The 26259-nt window shown below is 36.7% G+C and overlaps 1 protein-coding gene across 1 annotated transcript in view; it reads left to right on the top strand.

Moving 5' to 3' along the window:
• Positions 1–26259, top strand: part of THSD7A (thrombospondin type 1 domain containing 7A) — a 661869-nt gene that overhangs the window by 458071 nt on the left and 177539 nt on the right. The window contains exons 6-7 of the mRNA XM_014838058.3: positions 14647–14895; positions 17792–17973. Of these exons, the coding sequence (XP_014693544.3) occupies positions 14647–14895; positions 17792–17973 (431 nt within the window). The remainder of the gene's footprint in view (positions 1–14646; positions 14896–17791; positions 17974–26259) is intronic.

The raw sequence follows: 26259 nt of genomic DNA, 5'->3' as shown, positions 1-26259 counted from the left end.
CAGAGCTGCTGACGCAAAAGCCTGAACGAGCTGGAAGTGCTTTGTTTGCTTGTTTTGCTCTGGGCCTTACTCAAGCCTGCCAATTTGCTTAGTTTTCTCAGTAAATGGATCAGATGAAGTGAGCTAAATGTTGTATATGTTTCCTCTATAATCCAAAGAGTTCCACCAAACATTGCACCTCTTTCTTAGTGTACGGAGAAGCAAGGTACGGTCATTTGCCTTTCACTCTGGATGTCATCTGCCCAAGATTGTTGGACACCCAGCACACTCACTGTGGTGGGAATACCTTGACTTTATATCCTATCTGTTTCCCACTTCTAACACTCAAATGTTTTACCAGAGATTCTAGGGTGCTTGCTGACTCTGACTCTAAGATTTTATCAACATACTGTCATCCATAGAGATGTCCTGTGGGCTGATGATCTGAGCAAAATTTCTGCAGAAAAAAACTGTAGCACAGACAGTTGATGCAGCCCTAAAGTAAGACACTGAAAATATCCTGTTCTCCTTACCATTTGAAAGCAAAGAGGAAATACAAACGGCCAATTGGTTTATAAAAAGATGTTCATCCTCACGAATGATCAGAGAAATACAAAGTAAGACAATAAAGATTTAAGTACTGATCTCCTTTCCAGTTTTAAAAACTGTCTATGAAAATTTGATAATATCAAGTTTGGATAAGGATATGATAAAATGCTCTCAGACATGCTGATCAGCATATAAATTAAGGTTGCCACATTGGAGCGTGATCTGGTAATACTGTCAAAATGTACTATTAAACTGTATGACCCAATAAAGTCACTTATACTTTTCCTAGTGCTACATTGCATACATGCATTTAAATAAATATGAATAGCAGTTTAAGGATGTTTATTTTTGGAAATATGCATTGTATCTCCAGGAGACACATATGTGACTCAACGGTGAATACCTGGATACTTGTTTGACAGATTGTGATCCTCATACCTACTTCAAGAATATAAAGAGTCAATGCACTGAGAAAGGAGGATTTGTAAAGTGGTTTTTTTGAAAAGAGCTGCTGCTCTCTTCACCTCATCCCTAATGAGGGGCCTTTCCTCAGGACCTCTCCATTTCCTGCGGTCTGGGATTCCAGTTAGGTTGGGGTGATTGACTGCTTTGGGGTGGTGGTGCCAGCAGAGCACTGCTGTGCCCTGGGGGATCTAGAGTATAGGCCCTACACTCTTAGAGGCAGTTATGGCAAAGGCTGCTTCCTGCAGACTCCATGAGACCATGCCATGGAGAGAGAGAATGGCACGGGAACGGCACGGGGTTGTCTTGGGTGCTGCTCCGTAGAGCCACCTGGAGAGGCACAGAACCCTAGCAGGAAGAACTTGGTACCTGTCTCTTAGGCAGTTCAGGATGTGATAGCTTGGGGCTGGCGATGCTGTCTTGAGGGACTCAGGCTTCTCAGTAGGCTCTCAGATGACAGCACTTATAAAGCTAGAGGCCAGTGGCAGCAATTCTATGAATTTGGCAAATTGCTTAATATTCTGGGTCGCAGTTACCTTATCTATAAAATTAAAGAGTCAATTGGGGGTATTATCTTGGGTTCCCTTCAAAGGGAAAATATATGTATGTTCACTTTATGATACTTTCATGATACTTACGGCCAGTCATAGCAATGTGCCCTGGATTAACCTACCACCTCTAACATCCTGCTGTGTTTCTATATGTTGCTTTGATTCAGGAAGTTTAAAGCCCAGTAAGTTATGTTATAATATTAAATCTATCAATTTATTGCATTTGATTAAAAAATACAGTATGCATAGTAGCTTTTCTGAACAAATAATGAGATTTAGTGCCTAGCAAACCATTGAATCAATGATGATGGTCAATATTAATGAAATTGATCATTAATATTCATTTCCTTGTAAACATTTAATGTATAGTAATTATTTTCACAAGTAATATAATAGGTCTCTTGCATGAGTACACAGTTATGAATTAATATTAGAATTAATATGCTCTGAAGAATAGCATTATTAGTCAGTTATTTTAGAATATGTAGCATGATAAAATAACATATTGTAATCAATCCTCACTCCCCAAAATGAAAATCTATATATTTAAGAGTGCCATCTGCATATAGTTAATGCATTGCCTTCATCCTCTAGAATAAAAATTGGATTCATTTCTTTTATTGCACATTAAATGTTGATTTAGTTAGATCTCCCCTAACACTTAAAATGGACTTGCAAAAAAGAAAACTATTTTAACCGAAAAAATATCTTTCCAAATTCTCATAGTTTTGACAAATATGTAAAACTGGTGTTGAAACATAAGGTTCTTTCACATCTGTGGTTATTAGAGTCCAGATCAGACTTCAGTTTACAACTTCAAACTCCCTGTGTCTTATAACATGTCAAATAAGTATTTAAACAAGGTATCTGCCCTCTCCCTTTTATTAATCTCCCTTAAGCCTCCTCTTTTATTTAACTCTGTAATTCAACAAAAGAGATTTCTACCATGAAAGAGAGATAACTTTGAGATTACAAAGTACATAATTGGAACATAGTGAAAAAAATGATGAGATAAAAATATAGCCAACAATAGGCACTTTTCCATTAAGTTGAACAAATATTCTAGCAGGAATTCCCATATGGTTGTAATGACTTTTCATTTTTCCTGTTTATTGCAATTTATCTAAAGATGTTGATTTTTAAGTCCTATTTCTGAATGTCTTGGTTTCTTCCTTGAGCCTTTTGAAGCCTTTGAGAATGCATTATGGAATGGCAAATAGAGTTATCTTCTTTTAAATGATTTTACTTTCTCATTTCTCTCAGTATAGAAAGAACTAAGCAAACTGTGTTCTCCATTCTACAGACTGCAATTTCAGGAGTTTATCAAAGAGTTTTTGAGGAGTGGCTAGGATGTTTTCAAGTACTATTTCTCAAGAATTCTTTAAATCTTCCAATTTAAAGCCTCTTATCCAGTTTTATTACATATAAAATACCTTTTACTACCTTCACCTGCTACATTGACAACGATTTTTTCCTGTTTGGTTGTCTACATCATGTAGTTTATCAGTTGAGTGTATGTTGTCTATTCCTTGCCTAGTATTGAGGCAAAATAAACAAATGAATAAATAAGGTAAGGCTGCAATATCTGAGGAAGTATAAAGTCCAGTAGGGGAAAAAATAGTATCATAGATGCAGAAATTAGAGATGAACAAAAGATAATGAGTAATCAAGTGTCACTTTCCATGTCAGAGGAGATAACAGTTTTGGATTCAGTGAGAGTTTACATAACTTCCAGTGAAGAAAGTTGAACTGAGAGTTAGATTCAAATATTTAAGCTTGCTTGACTGTCTTTGCCGTCATCTTCATACTTAACATTTGTAGGAATTAACCATTTTCAAGTAGTTTTCATGTCACTTACTTGTATGATTCTCACGACTATGTTATAAAATAGAAAAGCTAAATGCTGCTGCCCCTAATTTAGAGACTCAGAGAGGATCAGTGATTTGCTCAAAATCATGTTATGAAGAAAAGACAAGTGTGCAGGTCTTTTCACTCTCTCCAGGCCAATTCTCTTTTTCTGTCACTGGTTAAAAAGAAAATTGGCACCAGAACATTTAATAACATAAAATTAAACATTGGTCCCCAATATTTTTAAAGCAAAGAGATTAAATAAGCTTCTCTGGATGAAGTGGGGGTGAGAGTCCAAGAGTACCTCTCGCTAAAGTCCCTCTAGCCTCCCTCCCTAAGGCCGCACGACCCTATCCTGGTGGGTGTTCACCAGGACCCAGTTCAGTTCTCCCAGTTTAGGCAGCTGTTTACATGTTGGGCAGCAATCATATTTAGGAGTCCTTCTCTGTGTGAAGCAGGATTTCTGCCCACATTTAAGGTTTACCTGATCTAAACCAGTGCACCCCTCTTTGTCAATCCTGATGACTCACTGTTCTTAGGGATCAGCGCTACCTCTGTTAGAGGATTACTATTAAAGTAAGTCTCCTCAATTCTGTGTGTGTCATTGGTTAATCTAAGTTCAATATGTTAAACTTATGCCTGTTAAATTCACTATTCAATAAGAATGTCAAGGGCTTGAGCAGATGTTTGAAAGATTAAGATAGCCAAAAAGAACGAGAGAAACAGGAGCCTGCCATGTTTTAATATTCATGAGAAGATGACAGGGATGGTGTGAAGGACCTTGAAAGTCAGGAAGAAGGGTTCCGACTAGATGAAGTGTACTCTAAGCCAGCCACTCTGGATTTTTGAGGATAAAAATATCCTGTGGATATTTGAAGATAAAATACAAATTTTATCTAATTTATACATTTAATTGTATAAATATAAATTTGTCAGAAAGGTCATTCTAACAAGGCAATGTGGACAGTGAATACAAGGGCAGAGTAAAGAAAAATGGCAGTTTTTCCTTCTACTCCTGTCACAAGACAAAGAATACTTGGCTCAGGACTATAAGAGTGGAAAGGGAGATCAGAGGATGATTTGAAAAGATGCTCTATATAAGTATTTGTGATAACTTGTGGGTAAATTGGCATAAGGGAGTTGACAATAAAGACTCAGGAACAATGGGAAATACGTGCAACAAATCAGCTTGAGATAAAGATGTTGAATTTGGTTTGGGAGCTCTTATATTTGAGGTAAGTAGAAATATGTCCAGAGTTATTTTAGTTGAAGTCATGGTTATGGGTGTTCATCTAAGAGAGTGAAAGTTCAGAGAAAAGGGAAGAATCCTAGAATTGGTGATCAAAAGCAAGAAAAGGAGGCATTACTTTAGAATAACTGCATTGGTTTTCTTACATTTTTATGATTTATGAATTACATTTTATGATTAGGTTCTATACTAATTTCAATAGTGTAAGCACTGGCACTCCAGATTGTCCAAGCAACGGGGAGTTGGCCGGGTCAGGTGACTGCTAATGGAATCCAATGCTCTAGTCAATATACAAAAGAATTTCTAATCATTATCATTGCACTGAAGCTTTCTTGCCTTTAACTTCTATCCTTAAACTTGGATATATTAGACTTGATTTCTCTCTCTCTTTCATTTATCATAAAAGTTATGACAGTTAATCAGTGCTTGAATTGATACTTGGTAATTTCCTTTAAATAATTGATGGTTGATATTGTGATTTATAGGAAGAATATATATTTGGCCATTCAGATGACCAAAATATATTTCTTTTTTTTTTTTTTTGAGGAAGATTAGCCCTGAGCTAACTACTGCCAGTCCTCCTCTTTTTGCTGAGGAAGCCTGGCTCTGAGCCAACATCCGCACCCATCTTCCTCTAGTTTATACGTGGGACGCCTACCACAGCATGGCTGCCATGCAGTGCCATGTCCGCACCCGGGATCCAAACCAGCGAACCCCGGGCCGCTGAGAAGCGGAACGTGCGAACTTAACCGCTGCGCCACCGGGCCGGCCCCAAAATATATTTCTTATATATATTTGATCTTCATTCAGGGTTCCTGGCTCACAGGCTCTCGAAACCTTTAGAATTTCCTATTGAGAGTGTTAAAGTGTATTTTGTTATGCTAATGAGGTGACCTTTGGAAAGTGTCTAAGGATGTGGGCTGGTTGCCAACCATGTGATTAGAGTTGGAACTTTCAATCCATCCCCCAACCTCCGAGGAGGTGAGAGGGGCTTGAGGTTGAATCAATCACCAATGGCCAATGATTTAATCAACCATGCCTATATAATGAAGCCTCCATAAAAACCCAAAAGGACTGGAGGTGCTGGGAGAGTGATGTGCCTGGTGGGCATGGAAGCTCCGTGTCCTTTCCCCAGCCTTGCCCTATGCAACGCTTCCATCTGGCTGTTCCTAAGTTCTATCCTTTTGTAATGAGCCAGTAATCTAGTAAGCAAAATGTTTCTCTGAGTTCTGTGAGCTGCTCCAGCAAATTAATCGAACCCAAGGAGGGGATCTTGGGAACGTCTGATTTACAGCCAGTCAGTCAGAAGTATAGGTAACAACCTGGACTTGTGACTGGCATCTGAAACCCCAGGAAAGAGTCATTGGAACCTTCTCTCTATAGCCGGTTGTCAGAAGCACAAATGATAACCTGGCCTTGTAACCGGTCTTTGAAGTGGTGAAGTGGGGGAAGCCTTGTAGTACTGAACCCTTAACCTGTGGAATCTGACCGTATCTCTGTGTAGATAGTGATAGAATTGAGTTGAATTCTCAGACACACCCTACCGGTGTCTGAGAATTGCTTATCCATGCTGGGAACCTACCCCTTCCATACATTGAAATTGGGTGCAGAACCCAAAATAAACCTAAAATATTCCCTTGGTTATGTTTTCCTTTTCTTTTTGTTTAGTTTGAGTTTTAAAAACACAAGCAAAAATTCCTTAATGCTAAAGAATGCTTTTGATGAAAAGAATTGCCAAAATCAATCATGCCACATAACACCATTGTAGAAGTCTGGGAGGTAGTTTTTACCCTGTCTTATAAAGTTATCTAGAGTTTTCACTTTGGGTGGCTTTGGGACTGTGCCATGAATCTTCACTGCGGTTCGCCCGCTGGAACAGCATGGGTGATGAGGAAGCAGCTGCATGCAAGCATTCGCTATGTGAAAGGATAGAAATTGTATGTACTGGCCCTTCCAGGGAGGCCTCATCGCTATAGCGGTTTATCCCATTACTAAATACGTGCCATGCTGATATCCTCACATTCAGCTGCTGACCAGCAACGTGGCCCTCGGCTTTAATAGGGAGCATATGATCACTCCAGCTGGCAGGTGACACCATTTGGCAAGGTTCCCCGGCAGCTCAACACAAGATTTTCCAGTATCAAAGCAAGAGGAAAGACCTCCGCCTTTATAAGGAAAATGGTTTGACTGTGTGTGAATTTTGCTTCCATAAGAATTATTCCTTCTAACTTGCTGAATTCTATGAAGGAAAGGGCATGCTTAGGGAATGAAATGAGCTCAGAAAATTTGTAAGCTGTTAATTCAAATTGATAAATAAATGGTAAATCACAGGAAATTTAATTTTTTTTGAAAAAGGAATGCAACTTGAACATAGTTAGAGGTGGGAAAAGTCTTTTTATAAGCTTCAATTTGAAAACACAAGCCAATAAGAATTTAGCTTGGTTAGGTTATGAAAATTTAAGAATCTTCCATTTTTTTAAACAAAGGGAGCTTAGAGGTCTTTTAGGAAAATGTAATTTCACTATATGGAAAAGATATGGGGTGGAGTAATCGCTACCTGATCAGAGTCATGCAACTCAAAAGTGGCAATTTAGGAATGTCTTGGGTCTCTTGACTATGAGCACAGCATTCATCATGTTCTCTCTTCCTACAAATGGGGGACTCAGAGAAACTGGACAATCATCTTTGTCCATTTGTTTTTTTCATTGTAAAAGCAAACAGTAGATTAGTAGGAAAATAAACATATTTGAACAGTAGATTCTTGTATTAATCTCTGAATATAATTTTAAAATTAACTCTGTTTATATGTAAGCATAAGAGATGGTACTATAGACATGACTGTCAGTTGGCTGATGGCTGTCTTAGTATATGTGAAAAAATGCGTCTACTTCAAGAAGCATGTCATTTTTTTTTTCTCAAATAGTCAATAGAGTTACAATAATACTCCATATGTGGTTTAAGTCCCATTACCCTTATATTTTGCAGGCCAGGATTAGGACGACCACTTTCATTCTTGGAACAAATTGCTTAATCAAATTAAATATGTGATCATGTTGTCATAACAGAGTACACAAGCCTACAAATATGTTTTGCTTTATGTAAACAAAATGAGTATTTTAATCTTCCCTGAACATCAAATTGTGTTTGTTCATATCTCGAAACTTGGGGATGCTTGTTAATATTACAAAAAGATTTAGTGTAATACCCTTTATATGGAAAATCCTTCTGTAACATGAATAGTGTTATTGAACCATTTGCATATTTACAGGAAGAAAACATGTTCTTTAATTCAATAAGAATATTATAAGTGTTTATTATAGACTAATTATACAGGAACTAAAAAAGACATGCTGCTATACATCTTATTTAGAGATATGTTTTTAAGTGCCAAAATGAGTTATATTTCTGAAAAGTCATATGAGCTCATCACAGTCTATAGGCCTCATGAAGGAGCTGGGAATTGAGCGGGGTTTGAGGATACCACAGATTGGCTGGCTCGTCAGTCATCCAGCTGCATCAGTGTGATGCTTCTCAAGCTATCCACGGTGAAGGATCGGATTTTGGTTGCTGGTTTTCATTTTTGTTTTTGTTTGTTTGATTTCCTACCAATCCAATAACATGGGCCTACTCTGTATGTCTAGCATGTAGCTCAAGCCATACTCCTCTCACCATGGAATTCAACAATAACAGAACTAGCCTATACCGTGTTCATGGAATCACATCCACTGATCCTGAACTTGAGTGTTGCAGACTTCAAATTTCTGTAAAAATGCCTGGGTACTTACTTTCAATTCCTGTGCTTAACTCATTGCACACCCCTCACAAAGAGTTGGCCTCGTCCGTGGACCACGTTTTGAATAGTGCTGCTATAGTGTGAAGTTCTGTACTACAAAGGCAGAAAACTAAAATGTACTTCTGAACGTCGCTTCCAGCCAGGTTTCTGGATGTAGTTTAGATTCCAACAATGTGCTAGAGCTGGGCTTAAATTCTGAACTGGAGTCAGTGGGAAGAGGCACAAGTACCCATTTCACAGGGAAGTTTGTGCCAGAAACTTGGCTCCCTGTAGCCACAAAAGCAGCTCCATGGATCAGAGAAATGGTGTGATTCTGAGGGTTGGAAGTTACCCTGGAAGCTTGGTTAGAAGCCTTCTCCTCCAGCCTCTCCAATTATTTTATAAACGCCCTAATATCTGGTAATAAATGCCATGATCTATTCAGTTTCGTTGTCTGTAAGAGATAAGGCTATGCTGGTAAAGAGTCATTTTACCAACTGTAAGTACTGGATGACTTATATTTTTGGAGTGGTTGGGAGAGTTAGCTCTAGACCAGTGTTCTCAAGCTTCATTATGCATATGGATCACCTGGGAATGTTGTTAAAATACTGATGCTGATTCAGGAGCGTAGCCTGGAGATCTGAGATTCTATATGTCTAACAAGCTCCCAGTTAATTGCAGTGGTGTTGGTCCGCAGACCAAACTTTGAGTCACAAAACTCCAGATTAGACTAAGCCTTCAGGAACAAGTTTCACCTCCAGAGCCCAGACTACAGATGTTTGGCTTCAGCAAGATGACGAGAAACTATTCTGATCACTTTATTACTTTTCCCTGGATTAGAAACAGCAGGCCTATGCTGACATCCAACCATAACTTCTTTTTTCTTTTTTTTTTCACTTTATTAGGAACAAAAAGACAGCGTTTTTTTCATATATCTATATCTAGTTATTGAGAAGTTGGGGAAGAGAAGAGGGAAAGAGAAAGGGATTAAACGGTTGATTCTAAGCAAAGAGGCTTCAAACAGGGAATTTACAGGTGTCACTTTTTGCCACCTCAGTGCAGATATTCAGCCTACCTCTTTATAAGGGACACATATTTCTTGCCAGTAGCTTATGACATTGTATTTTCAGTCTATAAGTTCATCCACTTCTCATGAGAAGGAAAAATTGTCACCTGGTGTTTGGGGAAGGAGTGGTTCAGACCACATTTAGAGACTTTTCCTGAGCGTCGGCCGTACCACTTAGATCCTGAGAGGGTTTGCTTCAGAGAGGCAAAGAAGATGGGAGATGGGATTCCAAATGGCAAATAGTGTAGACAAAAGTGGGTAGATAGAACTGGGCTTCTGTTCTCTGGAGACCATGAGGAGAGTTGGTAGAATTGTAGTAGGCTACTGGGGAGGAGGACTGAAAGGTGGCTAAGTGACAACCTGAGAGAGGGCAGTAATCACAGTGACACATTATGGAGGGCTTCGATTACCAGAAAAGAAACTGTGGACTTGATTTTGAGAAAATGAGAGTCTTGGGAATTTTCTGTTTAAGAGGCTAAAGGTTGATAACGGTATTTTGGGGGATTAATTAGGCTGCCTTTAGAAAGAAGGTATCTTTTCACAGGTGTTAAGATTATTAAATGGGCTACAGAAATAATTTTAGGGAAAAAATTTGAAATGGCACTCTACTTTTGTATAGTATAATTTGAATTATCAAAAATTAAATAAAATGAAATTTATATTTCATTAGTTTTAAACCTTGGCCTAAAATAAAAGTGTTAAATATACCGGATAATCAGAGTTTAAAAGTCACTGTCGGGAATATCTGTGCTCCGTCATCTCTTAATGAAGTCTCTTTAAAGACAAATATTAAAGTTTACTCTCCACTTTTTTATTTTTTCGATATTTATCTGATTACTTTCTATCTGATACAAAGTCACTAAGTAACATCTGCTTCTATCTCAAAGCCAAGCTTTTGTTCTCTTCAGTCTTAGCCTTCTGGGCTATCCTGAACATACCACGTAAATGAAAAGGAAACTATCAGTGACCATCGCATCTTCTACCAGGCCACCTTGCAGAAGCATAGCCCATGCCTTTGACTTCCCAGAGGGAAGATCTTTCATCTTCTCATGAAAACCATAATGAACTAAAATGTATAATTCCCCTAAGTTCTATAATGTCAACTTCTTGCTTGGCCAGAATAAAGGAGGGAATGGGAGAGGATGGCAGCTGAATAATTTAGTAACCATGGATGATTTGGTGACCCTATTTAGTCTCACTAACAATCAGAAAATGAAATTAATAAACATCACTGTGCTTGTGGGCCTACTAAGGTCCACTGTAAGGCCATTTGTGAATTATGCAGGCCTAAAACGAACCCCAGGGTGTAAGTGCTCAGCTATTCTTGTGTCCTTGCCTTTGAACTCTGATATGCTCATGAGTTCTAAAAGTATACAAGCCATCTAGAACTTTCAACTAAACCCTGACCCTTAATTCTGGATCTGACTACTGAACATTTCTGCCTTGTTGGATAGGTCCTGGATATATCAAATCGAGATATTAATGTTGAACTCATTTATCAACTGCCAGATACATGCTTCTCTTTTCCATGTTCTTCATTTCGAAGAATTGCAGTGCTGCTGACCAAATCGCAAAGCTGGAAACTTTCAAGTTATTTAATGACTCCTTCCTCTCTTTAAACTCCTTCAACTCTCCATCAGGTTGTATGGTGTCTAACTCCTCTTTTCTTATATTTCGTAACTACTTTTAATTTCTACTGCCATTGCTTTAGTTGATACCTTCATAAACCTTATAAGCAGAAAGATCTAGTTATAATCCCAGTTCTGCTACTTTCTAGACTTGGTTTAGACATTTAGATTCCATTTCCTTACCTTAAAAAAAAGGTGGATTTCCACCTTACAGCTCAGTTTTGAGGATTGCCTGAGATATTCTAGGTAAAACTCCACACAGTACGTGGGTTATACTAGACATTCAGTGAAGGTTGACCTCATATTCATGATCATACTTCACTCAGCTTGACCAATGTCTAGCACATAGTAAGCATTCAATATATGTTTATTATATTACTGTTGTTATCATCATCATCACAGTCTCCCTGCCTCCAATCTTGTACCCTAATATTCCATCCTCCACCCCACCATCAGAATCTACATAAAATACTAATACCATCTCCTTTTTGCTTGAAATCCTTCAGTGGTGCTCTCATCCACAGGAGGTCCTTTTCTGGATCTGTGTAACTGCCCTTGATCTGACCTAGGCTTCAATTCCACTCTTATTTCCTCTGCTCAACACAAACTCCTAACATGGAGGCTGAGGAAAAGTCTATATTTCCCCTACCCATCACCAAACAAACAAAAGGCTATTTTATTTCATATCTCCATTAATTAGCTTCATCTCAATCTGACAAATTCTAGTACATTGTTTAAAATTCACCATAGTAATCTACTAGTACTTCATATAACCTTCTGTGCCTCCCCAAGCAGAATTATATGCTTCCAATTTAATTACTGTAATCTTGTCATTGTACTTCCAAAGCCCAATATTAAGTAGAGTTATTTAATACACTTTTGTTGAAATAATGGTTTGGGGTATTGGGAAATTACAGGAAAGACAAACTGTAGATAGGTAGATAAATAGATAAGTTATATATGTCACATATATTAAAAACTGCATGATCATATAACTTAATACTGCTCTTGTTTATACTACTAATTTCTCATATGTGGGACCTATATTGAAAATTGTTAATATTTATCAGAAAAAAGTATTTGTTTTGGTTTTTCCATAATTACTAAGTCATCCTTAGGACAAGCAGCACATTTGCAAAGTGTGTGGATAGTACAAACCCTGGGGCTGTGAAATAGCGACACTAGCTGATTCACCATGTGCCAGTAACTTGGCATTGGCCGCAGCTAAAGCAGTTATTCTGATAAACTGAGATTTACATCAGATTAAACTGTGAGAAGAAATAGGGCAGAGTGGTCAAGAAAATGGGCTCTGATTTTAGAAAATTCAAGTTCGAATTCCAGTCCACTGCTTACTAACTACATGATCTTGAATACGTTCCCTAACTTTTCAGAGACTCTTCCCTATGAAATGTAAATAATAATGGTACCCACATAAGAGGATGATTGGCAGTATTAAATGAGGTAATATGAGTTAAGTTTCAAACTTAAGCTATACAATCTTTCAGACACACAAGACCACCATAGGCCACATTTGGCATCAGTCTGCTTAGAAGGATATAGAACAGGAACCAGAACTTGTCATCATTGTAGCATCAGACATTCCTTATCTGGTGGGAGTTCTCCTAGAAATCCATGCAGCACAGCTCAAATGGAAGAAGATAAGTCCTACATCAGGCAGGTTCCTAGCTGCCTGGGCTAAAATGTCTCATGCTCCACAGAAGCTAATATCTCTTGAAGTGATCCCATTGTCATAGCCTGCAAGTTACCCGCAAAAAACAAGCCCTGAGCCAAGAGTTGACATGTTCAGGGAAGCTCAAAGGTGTGGCCACCTACCAGGTATTTATAATTTCCCAGTACAGACAGAATTTATCCAAAGGGATTATTTTGTCATAAATAATATGATCTAGTAACGTAGCTGACATCCCAACTTTCATCAGGTTACCAGGGTAACTGTAACTGGAGGCAGTTAACTGATGATCAAATTCTCTACAAAAGGTTGAAAAGGATTGTTAATCCTCTGCTTGTACATAGAACATGAACCTAATAAGTATTACATAGAGGATAATATATGCATATGTATATGAAAACAATCTCATAAAGGATAAGAAATGCATCTAAGAGGAAATAAAATATGGAGAATTTTGCGAGGGAGTAGTTATAGAGGTCATCAGTTGGTCATTATTTTGCCTGATTTTCATGGATAAACCATAAGTGTAAGAGTGAAAACTTGCTCGTCACAGAGAAAGTTTTGCTCTATGGTTAGTGTTCTACCTAATGAATCATTAATACTCAGTACGTGACATTGGAGTAAAACTGGGATTTTGGTCCTCTCTGTTGTTGTAAGAAAAACAGAGCTGACTCACAGAGCCCTTTTACCGCCACTCTCAAATGACTGTTCTTCTCAGACCTCTCAGCTCAGACAAATTGACTTTGATGCTTTGAGCTCTAATTGTCTCCTAGGAATGCAATTTTCATCCACATGCCGGTAGAATTAAGAAGATTGAATGTCAGTTGTTACATTAAAATGGACCTGCCTTTCTGTATGGTTAATTACCATAGTTAAATATAGCACCTGAATGACAAGACACAATTAACAGTGCGTTCTCCCATCGGAACAGATGGTTCTATCATGGAGACAGGCTGCCTGCGTCTTGTAAACATGCACTATTGGTTATTGAGAATGGGCAGGAGTTCAGCTAAGAATCAACATAAGGCCATCCAATTCCAGAAAACTCCTCAAAGTGCATATGCTCTTAGTCATTGATATGCATAGTATCATCTTCATCTTCATATGCAGATGTTACAATTTCGAATCCAACATTCCTGTAATTCAAGTAGAAGTAGATAGATAAGAGTTTGAACATAAATACTTTACTGATGAATAAATATTAGAGATCTATTTAGAGGATATCTCTACAGTAATATAGAAGACATCTCTACAGTAATATAGATGTAAATAGATTTACTTTTCTAATGCTTATGATGTATTTCATTAAGATACCCATATGTTTACTGTGTATTAAAATGTGAAATGGAAAAATTGATGTATTTGAATAAGGATACATTATAATTGTGACAGCTGAAGTTTCAAATGATATTAAAAATAATGTTAAGCATATATTAAATTACTTTTTCTATTCAAAACAATATTGTATTAAGTTGGCCAGCATGTTTATTTAAATCACTAAACAGAATGTAAATTATCATATGTTAATTTTCTCATTTTCTAAATTAAAACAAATCTGGAATGAGTGAAATGAACAATATGGTAAACTTAGTTTCAGCCAATTTTGCTTAATCCCTTTGTTTTCTATTTCCTATGAATGGTTTAACAACTGTTACAAAATAGGAGGAAATGCAAATGTTAGCTTTGAGTCTAACTGCTTTTACACATCATAAATGTTGATATATTTTCACTGAAATTGGAATTGTACCTCCATGTAAAAATAAAAACGTCCAAGCTGATTTCACTCTGAAGTATAGAAGACAAAGTTCCTAACTGCCTGTAAGCCTGTGTTGAGATTGTCAATGCTCTTTTGCAGCTTTTGCCAGCAGGAGAAGCTGCCAATGACCTTCCAGTCTTGTGTGATCACCAAAGAGTGCCAGGTGTCAGAGTGGTCAGAATGGAGCCCCTGCTCAAAAACCTGCCACAATATGGTGTCCCCTAAAGGCGCTCGTGTAAGGACACGGAGTATCAGGCAGTTTCCTATTGGAAGCGACAAAGACTGTCCAGAACTTGAGGAGAAAGAACCCTGTGTGTCTCAAGGAGATGCAGTCGCCCCCTGTGCCACGTGAGTAAATGAAGGACTGCAGCTTCTGTGACCGTGTCTGCCCAAGTTGCATATCCCTTCCGTTGTTGGCTTTCAACTGAATAGTATGTTGGGAAATAGTGATTTTTACAAATTGTAAGTGGAAAAGTAAAATCCCTCTTTACAAACGCTATCCTAAAAAAAAAAGATAAGGGTTTTACAGAATAAAAGTGTCTTTAACAAGTTGTATTTCCAAATCTCCATAAGGCTACATTTTATATATTTTCTATAAAAATAATATATTATTGGTAGACTTTTTCTGTAAAGGGTAAGATAGTAAATGTATTAGGCTTTACGAGCCACATATGTCTCTGTAGCAATGAGTCAACTGTGCCCTTGGAGCTGTAGACAGTATGTAAACAAATGAGTGTGCATATGTTCCAATAAAACTTTATTTATAAAAGCAGGGGACAGGTTGGATTTGGTCTTTGGGCCATAGTTTGTCAACCCACATTCTGTAAGGTAAATAAACTTTCAAAATATAGGTTCCTGTTATTTATTAAGCAAGTCCTACTAAAATTCAGTACTGTATATAACAAATCCTATGGAATAGAGTCAAATACTACATCAAAATAATTCAAAATAATGAGACTTTAAGCTTCTTGAGGACAAGCATTGTACTTTTTTTTAATGCTTTTTGGTGAGGAAGATTGGCCCTAAGCTAACATCTGTTCCCAATCTTCTTTTTTTCTCCCAAAAGCCCCAGTACATAGTTGTATATCCTAGTTCTAGGTCATTCTAGTTCTTCTATGTGGGATGCCACCACAGCTTGGCTTGATGAGGGCTGTGTAGGTCCTCACCCAGGATCTGAACTGGCAAAACTCTGGCCACCAAAGCAGAGCATGAACCCAACCACTCAGCCACAGGGCTGGCCCCCAGGATTGTGCTTATTAACTTGTTCTGCTTTTGTTTTTTTTTTAATATCTAGCATATATCACAGGGCCTGGCACATCGTAAGTGCCCAGTAAATGTTCATTGAATTCAGATGAACCAAAACTAATTCTGAAATATTTGGCAGCATAACCATATTCTTTTTGTCTTTAAAAAGACATTGTTATTACTGTTTGATGTTACTACGAATTATCTTAGTAATAAATACACTTCAGCTTAGTCTGAATATAGAATATTTATAAAACAACTTAGAGAATCTTAGTTTCTCAATACATATGCACAAGTTTCACTGAGAACTTCTCTGGAATATTCCAAACATTTAAAGAACATGCATACAGCTCAAATTTCATGAACCAGTGAGGAGGAAAATTACTGCTACTTACAATAATAATAACAAAGATAGTGATGATTTATACAAGATCTTCAATTCTCCACTCTCCCCTGTGTAACAAATGACTGAAAACTCCAGAGTTTCCTTCCTCACTGCTCTGTCTGTCCCACCCACTTGTGTGTTCCTCGTCATAAAACAGGCTCGAGGACCTGGCCAGGATGCCAATCAGAGTGCCTTGTCTCCTAGGACTTTCTTCTTTCTTTGTCTCAAGCTAGATGTTTTATTCTTTATCCGCTCATATTCAAACACTATTAACAAAGTAAATACATATTCTGAGTTCTCTTTCCTCTCCCCCTTTTTGGAGGGTATCATTTTTTTAGAATATGAAACCAATTTACACAGGACTCCTTAAGATGACCTAAATTGGGACTCCATTCTATAAAAAAAATAAAATTTTCATTTTAACTCCCCTAATGAATGACTTGCTTCGTTTTACTTTCCTCGCCCCCACCTCTGCCCAGGGCATCAATTATCCATGTTTTTAGAATTGACCTGAATACTGTACTTCCTTTATAAACAGACATTAGGCGTTGTTCCTTGATGCCCCAGTCCTGCACCTCTTTTAGGCCATGAATCCCCACTTATAAAGATTAAAAACAGGTATGAAAGTCAGCTTTCTGTCATGGAACTTTACCACTGACAAAGCAGAGCATCTAGATCACACATCTGAGGGCCCACTTAACTTTTTTGTCTAATTGAGATGGAATTAGCACATCCATTTGTACCTATGTTGGCTGTTAATCTGATTACTAAGGAAGCATCTTGGTTAACGTGACACAAAGTGCTACATGAGCCATTTTCTTTGTGCTTTTAGAATATCCATTTTCCTCGAGCTGAAGAAATGCCGTCACTTTCTATCTTCAGTGGCATCGGGAAATGGTGCCCTGGCTATCTCCTTAAAGCACGTGTTGGGCTGACAAGCCCTCGACATTTCTTCCTCATCATAATCTTGACTGGAGCTTTAATTTAGAATCACAGATCGTCTTTCCTGTGTTCCACTGATTAGAAACGTCAGCTCTTTTCATCAGTCATCAGCACTCATCAGGGACAGCTCAGTGCTACAGAAAAAGCAGTTATTCTTGACAATAAAGAGAAAACTCTAAATTGTTATATTTTGTAATCCTAACACACAATTATAATTTTGATCCAGTATGAAAAAGCAATTTTCGTGCATTTTATTAAAGGCAAAACAAATGCTTGGGTTGATCATCATTTAGAATATTTTCCATTCCCAGATTCAATCCTTCTTTGTTTATAAGCATCAAGAAAGGGCAAGCTGGAGTTCAGCTTAATTGAACATAAAATTTCATGTTTTCAGCATTATGCTCTATTTTCATAAAATATTTATAAGTAACTTCCAGTGGTTGCAATTAAAACAGGATCATCCTAAATTTAACCCCTCTTTAAATGGAGCACTGCTGAGGATAAAGAACAGGTGGAAATTGAATCTGCACCATACATGTAGTAGTCTACGACTGATTCAAGAAGGAAGTGTGTTTTAGATGAATTTTCTTAAGAAAAAAAAAATATGAGAAGAGCAAAGCAAAGTTTTAGTCAATAAACATGGTTGCCTCTGCCGGCGTTCTCTTTATGTAGGTATGGCTGGAGGACCACGGAGTGGACCGAGTGCCGCGTGGACCCTCTGCTCAGTCAGCAGGACAAGAGGCGGGGCAACCAGACGGCCCTCTGCGGGGGAGGGGTCCAGACCCGAGAGGTGTACTGCGTGCAGGCCGAGGACAACCTCCTCTCGCGCTTGAACAGCCAGAAAGACAGAGAAGGTAAACTTTGTTTTCTTCTCAAAGACTCCCACATGCAGACCGAGCATGAGATCGCCCTGCAGGAATACATAACGCAGCCATTTAAGGCATGAATAGCCATATTTCTGTTCACTTTGTGGTTGACACCCGCTTTAGTGAACAGTAATCCGAAGTTTGATTGTAAAGAACATTTAAATCCAATTCCATCTTTTGTCAGTTCTGATTTACTTACAAGTCTCTTTAAATTTTCCAACTCTGACTCCAAGTCAAAACTTAGGGCGAGTAATTTATTATAAAAATAGAATAAAAATTCATCTTGTAAGTATACATGTAGAGTGTAAATATATATTATAAAGTCCAAATTGTCTTTTCTTTAGATAAGAAGTAAAACCTGCGTGTAAAAAACACCTATTGCTGTTTATAATTGGTTGAAAAATAAGTTAATTATGGTATTGAATGAATATTTCAATTGGAGTTTAAATGAAATAAATACAGAGTAAAACTACAGTAAAAAAAAAATCTTTAACCCAAAGGCATGACTTTTTTTTAAACCCTTTGATTTGACAGACATATCTTAGAATTTTTTTTGTTTAAATCTCAGTTTGGGGACCAGATGTGATAAGTGTGCAAAAGGATAAGTGAGTCCAAGATGGCCAGGGCTAAAAGTATATATTATTATATATTAATATTACTCTAAAATTCTAATCATTATCAGATCAAGTTTATATCAATTAGTTCTCTTCAGTCCACACATATATAAATATTTTTAAGCAATGCTGTAAGCAGACCCTCCTGCATTCCCTCTACTTGAGGGATAGCATGATTTCTATCTCTCATCCACTCGACAGTTAGCATGTATAAGTTGCCAACAGAGTTCCAAAAGTTGTGTAAGGTGGTGAGGATAGAAATAATGATACAAATTTTGGATTGAGAAAATGCTCACGGTCCTCATGAGGACCACAAACCAATAGTTGTAACATGATATGATATGGATTATAACTGAGTTTTAGAATCATAGGGGGATCATAGAAACAGGAACTTTCATAGAGGAGATGGCACTTGAGGTGAGTGATGACACACTCCACACACAGTTAAGTGGGTCAGGAATGCAAGAGGGAGTTTATTCCAGGCAGAGGGAACAGCCACATTACAGCACACCATTAGAGAAAAGCAAAAACGAAAAAGAAGCCTTGCCAATAGAGATGAGTATATTGTGTTTGGCAAGTTGTGGATATGATAGGATAGTATTTCCCAGCAAATATGTTGGATGGAAAAGGAAATGAATAAGGATAAAGACCCTGGTTGATATCAGCAGATGAAAGACCAAAAAAGGGAGAATATTCAGAGAAAAAATCTGATCAAGAATGACCAGAAAAGAAGGGAAAGAACCATGAAAACTGCGTGTTTTAAAAAACAAAAGAAGGGAGCGGGGCCCGGTGGTGCAGCAGTTAAGTTCTCATGTTCCGCTTCTCGGCGGCCCGGGGTCCACCAGTTTAGATCCCGGGTACGGACATGGCACTGCTTGGCAAAAGCCATGCCGCGATAGGCATCCCACATATATAGTAGAGGAAGGTGGACATGGATGTTAGCTCAGGGCCAGTCTTCCTCAGCAAAAAGAGAGGAGGATTGGCAGTAGTTAGCTTACGGCTAATCTTCCTCAAAAAAAAAAAATAATAATAAGTAAAATAAATTAAAAAATGAAAAAAAAAACAAAAGAAGAGATGGCTCCTGTGCCTCTCCCAAAAAGGAGTGACAGCAGGGACTAGTGATTCATGAAAAATAAGCACTGAAGTTTTGTTTTTGCAACTTGCCAAACTTAATTGTTTTGTATCCACTAACTTTACATAGCTTGTCAGCTCATTTAGGAATCTAGCCTGGGGGTACATTTTCCTGCTAATGGACCTTGAGGTTGTAGGGAGTAGCATAAAACATGCAATGTTAGTACACTAATATTTTCTTAGCCAATTTAATGGCTACGTTTTTAACACTCTTAGATGGATTTATTATAGCAGTCCTTTCAGAGTAGTATAATTTCATTGCTAGAGGTAGATCAGATTTTAGTTTCTGAATGTCAGTTATGTCCTTCCTGTAGGTTATTACTTTCAAAAGATCCTTCAGAATTCTGAATTGCAGCTGGATACTTTTTCAATCGTTTTGTCATGTAGTCCCTCTACTGCTGTAGCACCAAAAATAAAAGTCACAGAAAAAAAGCAAAACAAAAAGAGTATCATTCTTAAGATGTATCTGTTGGACTAAAGCAAATGCCAATGCAAAGATCAATAGATATGGAAATAATCAATTCGCCTAAAATTAATATTTATCATGTAAGTATGTAACATGACTAACTTAGGAATTTGTGTCCTTTTGTGTCAAATACCAAGAATACTACTAAGCCTCTTATAGTCTTTGCAAAAACAGTTGATTGTCCCTCTAAATTGCAGCTTTTTTTCCTCAGAACTCAGACTATGTGAGTTTTCCCCCAGAAGCACTTAACATTTCCCAAGAGGAAAGTTATTCAATATACCAGCGTCCCAAGAGTGACATGTGAAGACTGTAAATATGTGTGAATGGAGAACAATTAGACAGTGAGCTGTGAACATTGTTCATGGTCTGTCTTCCTTCAATAAATGTGAAAGAATGAAAGCTTGCTTTATAAAGGGAGGGAAAACTCTCAAAATAACTCTGTCAATCAATCCTAATAAGAAGGCACTGATCTCAAGAAATCTTGACTGTGTAGCCATGAGGAATTCAGATTGTACTTAATTTGAAGAACAAAGTCTACTGTGTTGTTTTTGCAGATTCACACTATGTGTGCTATAAATGTCTTGTTTTCACATGTAACCAAGCTATTAAAAATACCTTAACTCAAGATCAAATACTTTACCTCAAAAATAAAATTTCTTGATACAAAAATACTGAAAACAAGTGATACAGAATTCACAGAAACTTCCTTTATCATCTTGGCACATCATATTACACAGAGGAATGGTGATGACCATGTTAGCACAGGATAGAGCCACATTAAATCACTTTATTCATTGGTGTGTTCTCTACTGTTAACTGATTCACACCACATTGGGGCATAATAGTTCTCCTGCTTGGAGCTAATATATTTAATTTCTGGAAAATCAAAATATGTATTATTAAAGTAGTCACAACGTGTAATGTATGGTATTCACAACTTGGTATCTTATCTGTGTCAACTGAATTATATCATCAGAAAATTTATTAAGTTGGTAGCATCTATAGACAATAGGAAAAATATATCTACTTGATATTGGAGGTTATCCACATTTTATTCATGTATTGCTGTTGACCATAGGTAACCCTCTCAATCCTGTCGACCTTTCCTCTACAATATTCAGATAAGCAAAATTTTTATTATCATTTCTTTAAAAGAAAGGCTTGGCGTCAGTTCTCTGTTGAGAAAATTAGTAGTAAAACCCTTGACAAATTCTATTCAGCTGGCTGATCAGAATTCCAGTAAGCTATGAAGAACGTCCAGCTTGTGCTGGCGTGAAATCTACCCTTATCAGAATATGACAGGAAGAATCTTTGTCCATAGGGAGGTTTCAGCATAAGTCCTAGAAAGCTGATGAAAATGTTGCCGATCATTAAATGCATGAATGTGAATTGGTTTTTTCTAAGATTTCAAAGTGAAATGAAGGTAGAATTTATCTATAATAACTCAAGAAATTCTTCCATTTGACACAGATTGAACATGTTTTTAAATAAGGAAAACCAAAAGTATTGGTTATAAAACATCATGTAGCTTACAGTGATTTATTTTATAGGAAACTTAAGAACATTCATTTGTAGAAAACATATCAAATAAGCCACACTGAAATCTGGATAAGGTCTGTGGGATTTGAGGTTATAAAGAAAGACAGCCTGGCTAATGAGCCTGTATGATAACGTGGAATGAGATAAACCAGCAGAAAGGCTTGGAGGATCAGTGGAAAGATGGACAGAAGGAAGTATGATTGAACTGTGAATGGGTAGACAGAAGGATGAATAAAGAGCTCTTGTTTTCTCATGTTCGGCAAAGAAATAAGGAGAATAAAGTGGTCAACATCCCTAAGAGGAATGCAAATTCTTTATAATTGTAGTCTTTTATCCACAGTTTCCACAAACTAGCCCACTTCAGTCAAAGCTATGTGGGGAAAAAAAAAGGCTCTGCTTATGGTGCTGTTCCGCTGTTATCTCAGAAAGTGCATATCAGAGTATGTCGAAGTCTAGTCTGCCCCTTTCCTATCCATCCCTTTTGGAATAACGGGTAGGTGAGACTATTTTACAGGACATTTCAATCAGAAATGCACATCAGAGATTCTCCCTACATTCTCTGATACAATCCTTAAACCATCCAGGAAAGATAGTAGTTTACTTTTACTTTCTATTTTGCTAGAAGTAGATCAACCCTGTCCCATGAAATAGAAATGATTTCATGTTACTTGACTTTCTATAACATCATTATATGGGTATAAATTATGGGAAAACATAAAAAGGGTTTTAAATTTACTGACTTAAAAATGTCATAGGTTATCATAGTTATATAAAAAGATATGTAAAGTTTGGTTCTGAATGCTTTTGTTGAGATAAATTACTGTAGGTAGGAATACGTTTCATAATTTATGATATTTTTAAGCACACTATTTTGTGCTCTACTAATCTTGTAGTACATGAAAAGGGAACTAAATCACATGATGACTACATTTTGGAAATATAGTCTATAGTGATGCAGTGGGTTGCAAAAAGCACTGTAATATAATTATAGAATAATTAAAACATGGGAACTCCCTGAAGGAATCAGATCCTCCTTGGAAATCACTTCCCTGGATATTTTGCGAGAGAGAAGGACTGTTACCCTGTGAAATTTCTCTGTGATGAGTAGATTACAAAAAGAGAAGTGAGATGCCAAGAAGCTTCAGCCACTGGGATAGAAGCTAATAAAAACTTACATGCTGGGAATTAGATTAAGCTGGTCTGTGGTCTACCCTACAGGTAACTTTTAGGGGAAGAGCTGACTAATGAGATGTGAGAAAATATTCAACCAAAAAGGCAATCAAAGAAAAATATAATGAGGCAGCTCGGAAGTCATGTAAACATGAAAACAGTGCTTATAATACATTTGACTTAGTTGATGTTTAATAAACATTTGTTGGAGCCAGCCAATGGCATAATGGTTGTTTGCCTGCTCCCCTTTGGTGGCCTGGGGTTCACAGCTTCAGATCCTGGGCGTGGACCTACACACCGCTCATCAAACTGTGCTGTGGTGGCATCCCACATACAAAATAGAGGAAGATTGGCACAGGTGTTAGCTCAGAGACCATCTTCCTCACCAATAAATAAATAAATAAAGTTATTTGCTTGTTTACTCTCCTCTTTGTAAAATGGTACAATTTTCTTTTAATTTGTCTGAAAATTATCTCTTGAGTGTTTCAAATACATTCTCAAAAAAAAATTTCTATTTCAGCAATGGGCTATATTCACACACATCCTGCCTTTCACTTCTGAACAAATAACTATTCACACCTCTGACTTTTAATAGAGGAGACACGAGCTAGTTGTTAGATCAAATGGCAAAAGTCAAAATTCATGTGCTTTGTTTCAGTTAGGCCACTCATTTAAGAGAACATTTTTTGTATATCTATTTTCTATTTTCTAATTATAGTAGATGGCTTAAAAATCTTTTGAATTTTCATCTTAAGGCTACTTTCGAAAGAACCCCAGATAGATAATCAGGAAACTCGGTTTTCATTTCTGCTTGGCCTTGTATTCTTACGCACATTACTTAACTTTATTTGTCTAAAAATACCTATTTATAAAATACTCTTCTGTTCTATTTCCAGCAATATGGCAGATTATAATAGCTGAAAATCATCCTTTACAAAACACCTGGACGTGCAGGATACAATATTGTTTTAAATGCTTTTAAGAGGAGAACAGAGGTCTCCATTAACTAAATGATTCCTGAAAACAAACCAGGAAGTTTGAGCTGATACTTCCTGTGTCTGCCCTTGGGTGCACATGGTCTAGGAGGAGGGTTATATATTATCGGGACTTAGGAAGAGTGATGCTGACAAGGGGCATGATGTAAAACTTTTAGCCAGAGAAACCGAGTACAAGCAGAAATACTGCATTACTTCATCAACCTCAAATGATTATAGCATAAATGAGTGAGCAGAGAAATTCAACTTACCTATAGAGGGAGATGACAAGGAAGCAGGTCAGCCTCAGGTCAGAGCAAAAGCAAACCTCTCCTAAGAATTCCAGCTATGGGCTTGTCCTCATACTAGTTTAAATAGCAAATTTGTGGTACTTTCATGAGTCCAAAGACCACAAAGCTAAGAAATGAATATAAGAAATAGTGTCAGGCCAATGGTACTACAGGGGTGCCTGACATAAGCAAAAGCAAAACTGAAGAGCAGAATACCATAACCTAAGGCACAGGATTTCCCGATATAAACTGCACCATTCAAAATTGCCAACTACATGAGGAAAAATAATCCTTCATAAAGAGGATTTAAAATGCCTAGGAAATAGTAAAATTAGGCACAAGGTTGGAAATATTAGAAATAGCAGATAGAAAACATAAAATACATATACTAAAACTTAATAAAGATGTAAAGAAAAAAATTTTAAACATAAAGTATAATGTCACAATGAAAAAGACCAGATTTAAAAAAACAAAGCAGAAGTTCTAGAACTGAAGAATATTTGTACTGGAAATAAGTAAATGAGTAGATTAGATAGATTGAGCTAGACAGTTGTTAGTAAACTGAAGAAAAGCATAAGGAAATTATTCAAAATGCAACACTGAAAATAGAAGTTGAAAATAGAAGTGAGGATAATAGTCATGCAGAATTAAACAAGAAGGTTCAGAATGAGAGAATTAAGAGAAAAGATGAGAGAATTTTCTAGAATTGATAAAAGGCAAGAATGTACAGAACCAAGAAAAATAATTTCCAAGCAGGATAATAATATAGGCACACTTAGATACAATGTAGTGAGATTTGACTCATCAGCTACAAAGACTTGTTAAAAGGAATAGAGAGAGGGCAAAAATTCATTACAAAGGAATAAAAAAATTAACAGTGAAATTCTCAACAGCTCCAAAAAGAGCAAAATAACAAAAAATATGTATTAAAAGTACTTAGAGGAAAATAACTGTCAACTTAGAATTATTTATCCGTCTGCCTGTTATTAAAATCTGTGGGCCAAATTAAGACAGAAGTGATAGGTTACCTCTAATAAACCCTCACCAAGAGAACTCCTAAGTGATAATGTTTAAGGAGAAGGAAATTGTAGCCAGAAAGAGAAAAATTGAAGATGTGCAGAAAATTTGGTAAACCCCTGGGTAATCTAAATAAGTATAGATATGTATGAAGCAATACTAATAATTATCATAACTAAAACACTATGCAATTAGTTAATGAACAGTAATAATATAGGACAAGAAGAAACGATAAGGAATATAGTGTTTGGGAGAGAGTAGAGATGCTGAACATCCTTAGATATTCTTAAGTCATTATGCATGTTAAAAATTTAAAACTGATTATTAAAGTAAAAATACATAGCTTATTTTAATAACTTATTAATATATAACTGTGTAATTATATATTATAAGATAATATAATCAATCATTAATAAATAAACTATATATGTACTTTCCAATCCAACAGAGGAAAAAAAAGGAACTCAGTCAGTTTGATAAAAGATACTAAGTAAGAGGAAAAAATTCATTTTTTCTTACAGAGATGAACTAATTAACAAATAAAGAAGACTAGAAATATGACTTTAAAATGTCATTCAAAGGTTATTACAGAAAATTACTTTTTTTTAATTATTACTGCATCTATAAGACCAGCCAACTGTAGTATAAATGTTTACAGTGATCAAACTGAGTGTGGATTACTCAGTTGCATTCACCCCTGCTGATGAAAACATAAACACACTAACAGACCACACAGGAATTATTACATAGAGAAGATAGTAAAATTCGTTATGTATATATTGTTGTCTTGGACAAAGTCATCGATGATGTGCTGATAAAATATGTGAATGATGTTAAGCTAATAAGGGATAAATCATATTGAATAACAATTTTATAACACAAAAGGGTATTAATAGACTAGAAACAATGGAATTTCTCCAACAATGTGAAGTCTAATGAAATACTTACAAATACCTACACTTAAGTCTCAAATGCCCACCCTAAAAGAAAATAATGTAGTGGTGATGGTGATGATATGACGGTGACAATATTGATTGCATTTATTAAGGCACTATGTTAATTATTTGGTTGCT

This window comes from Equus asinus, chromosome 1, assembly GCF_041296235.1.
Source record: "Equus asinus isolate D_3611 breed Donkey chromosome 1, EquAss-T2T_v2, whole genome shotgun sequence".
Taxonomy (NCBI): domain Eukaryota; kingdom Metazoa; phylum Chordata; class Mammalia; order Perissodactyla; family Equidae; genus Equus; species Equus asinus.
The sequence above is the reverse complement of the archived record's forward strand: the minus strand, read 5'-3'. Positions and strand labels throughout refer to the sequence as shown.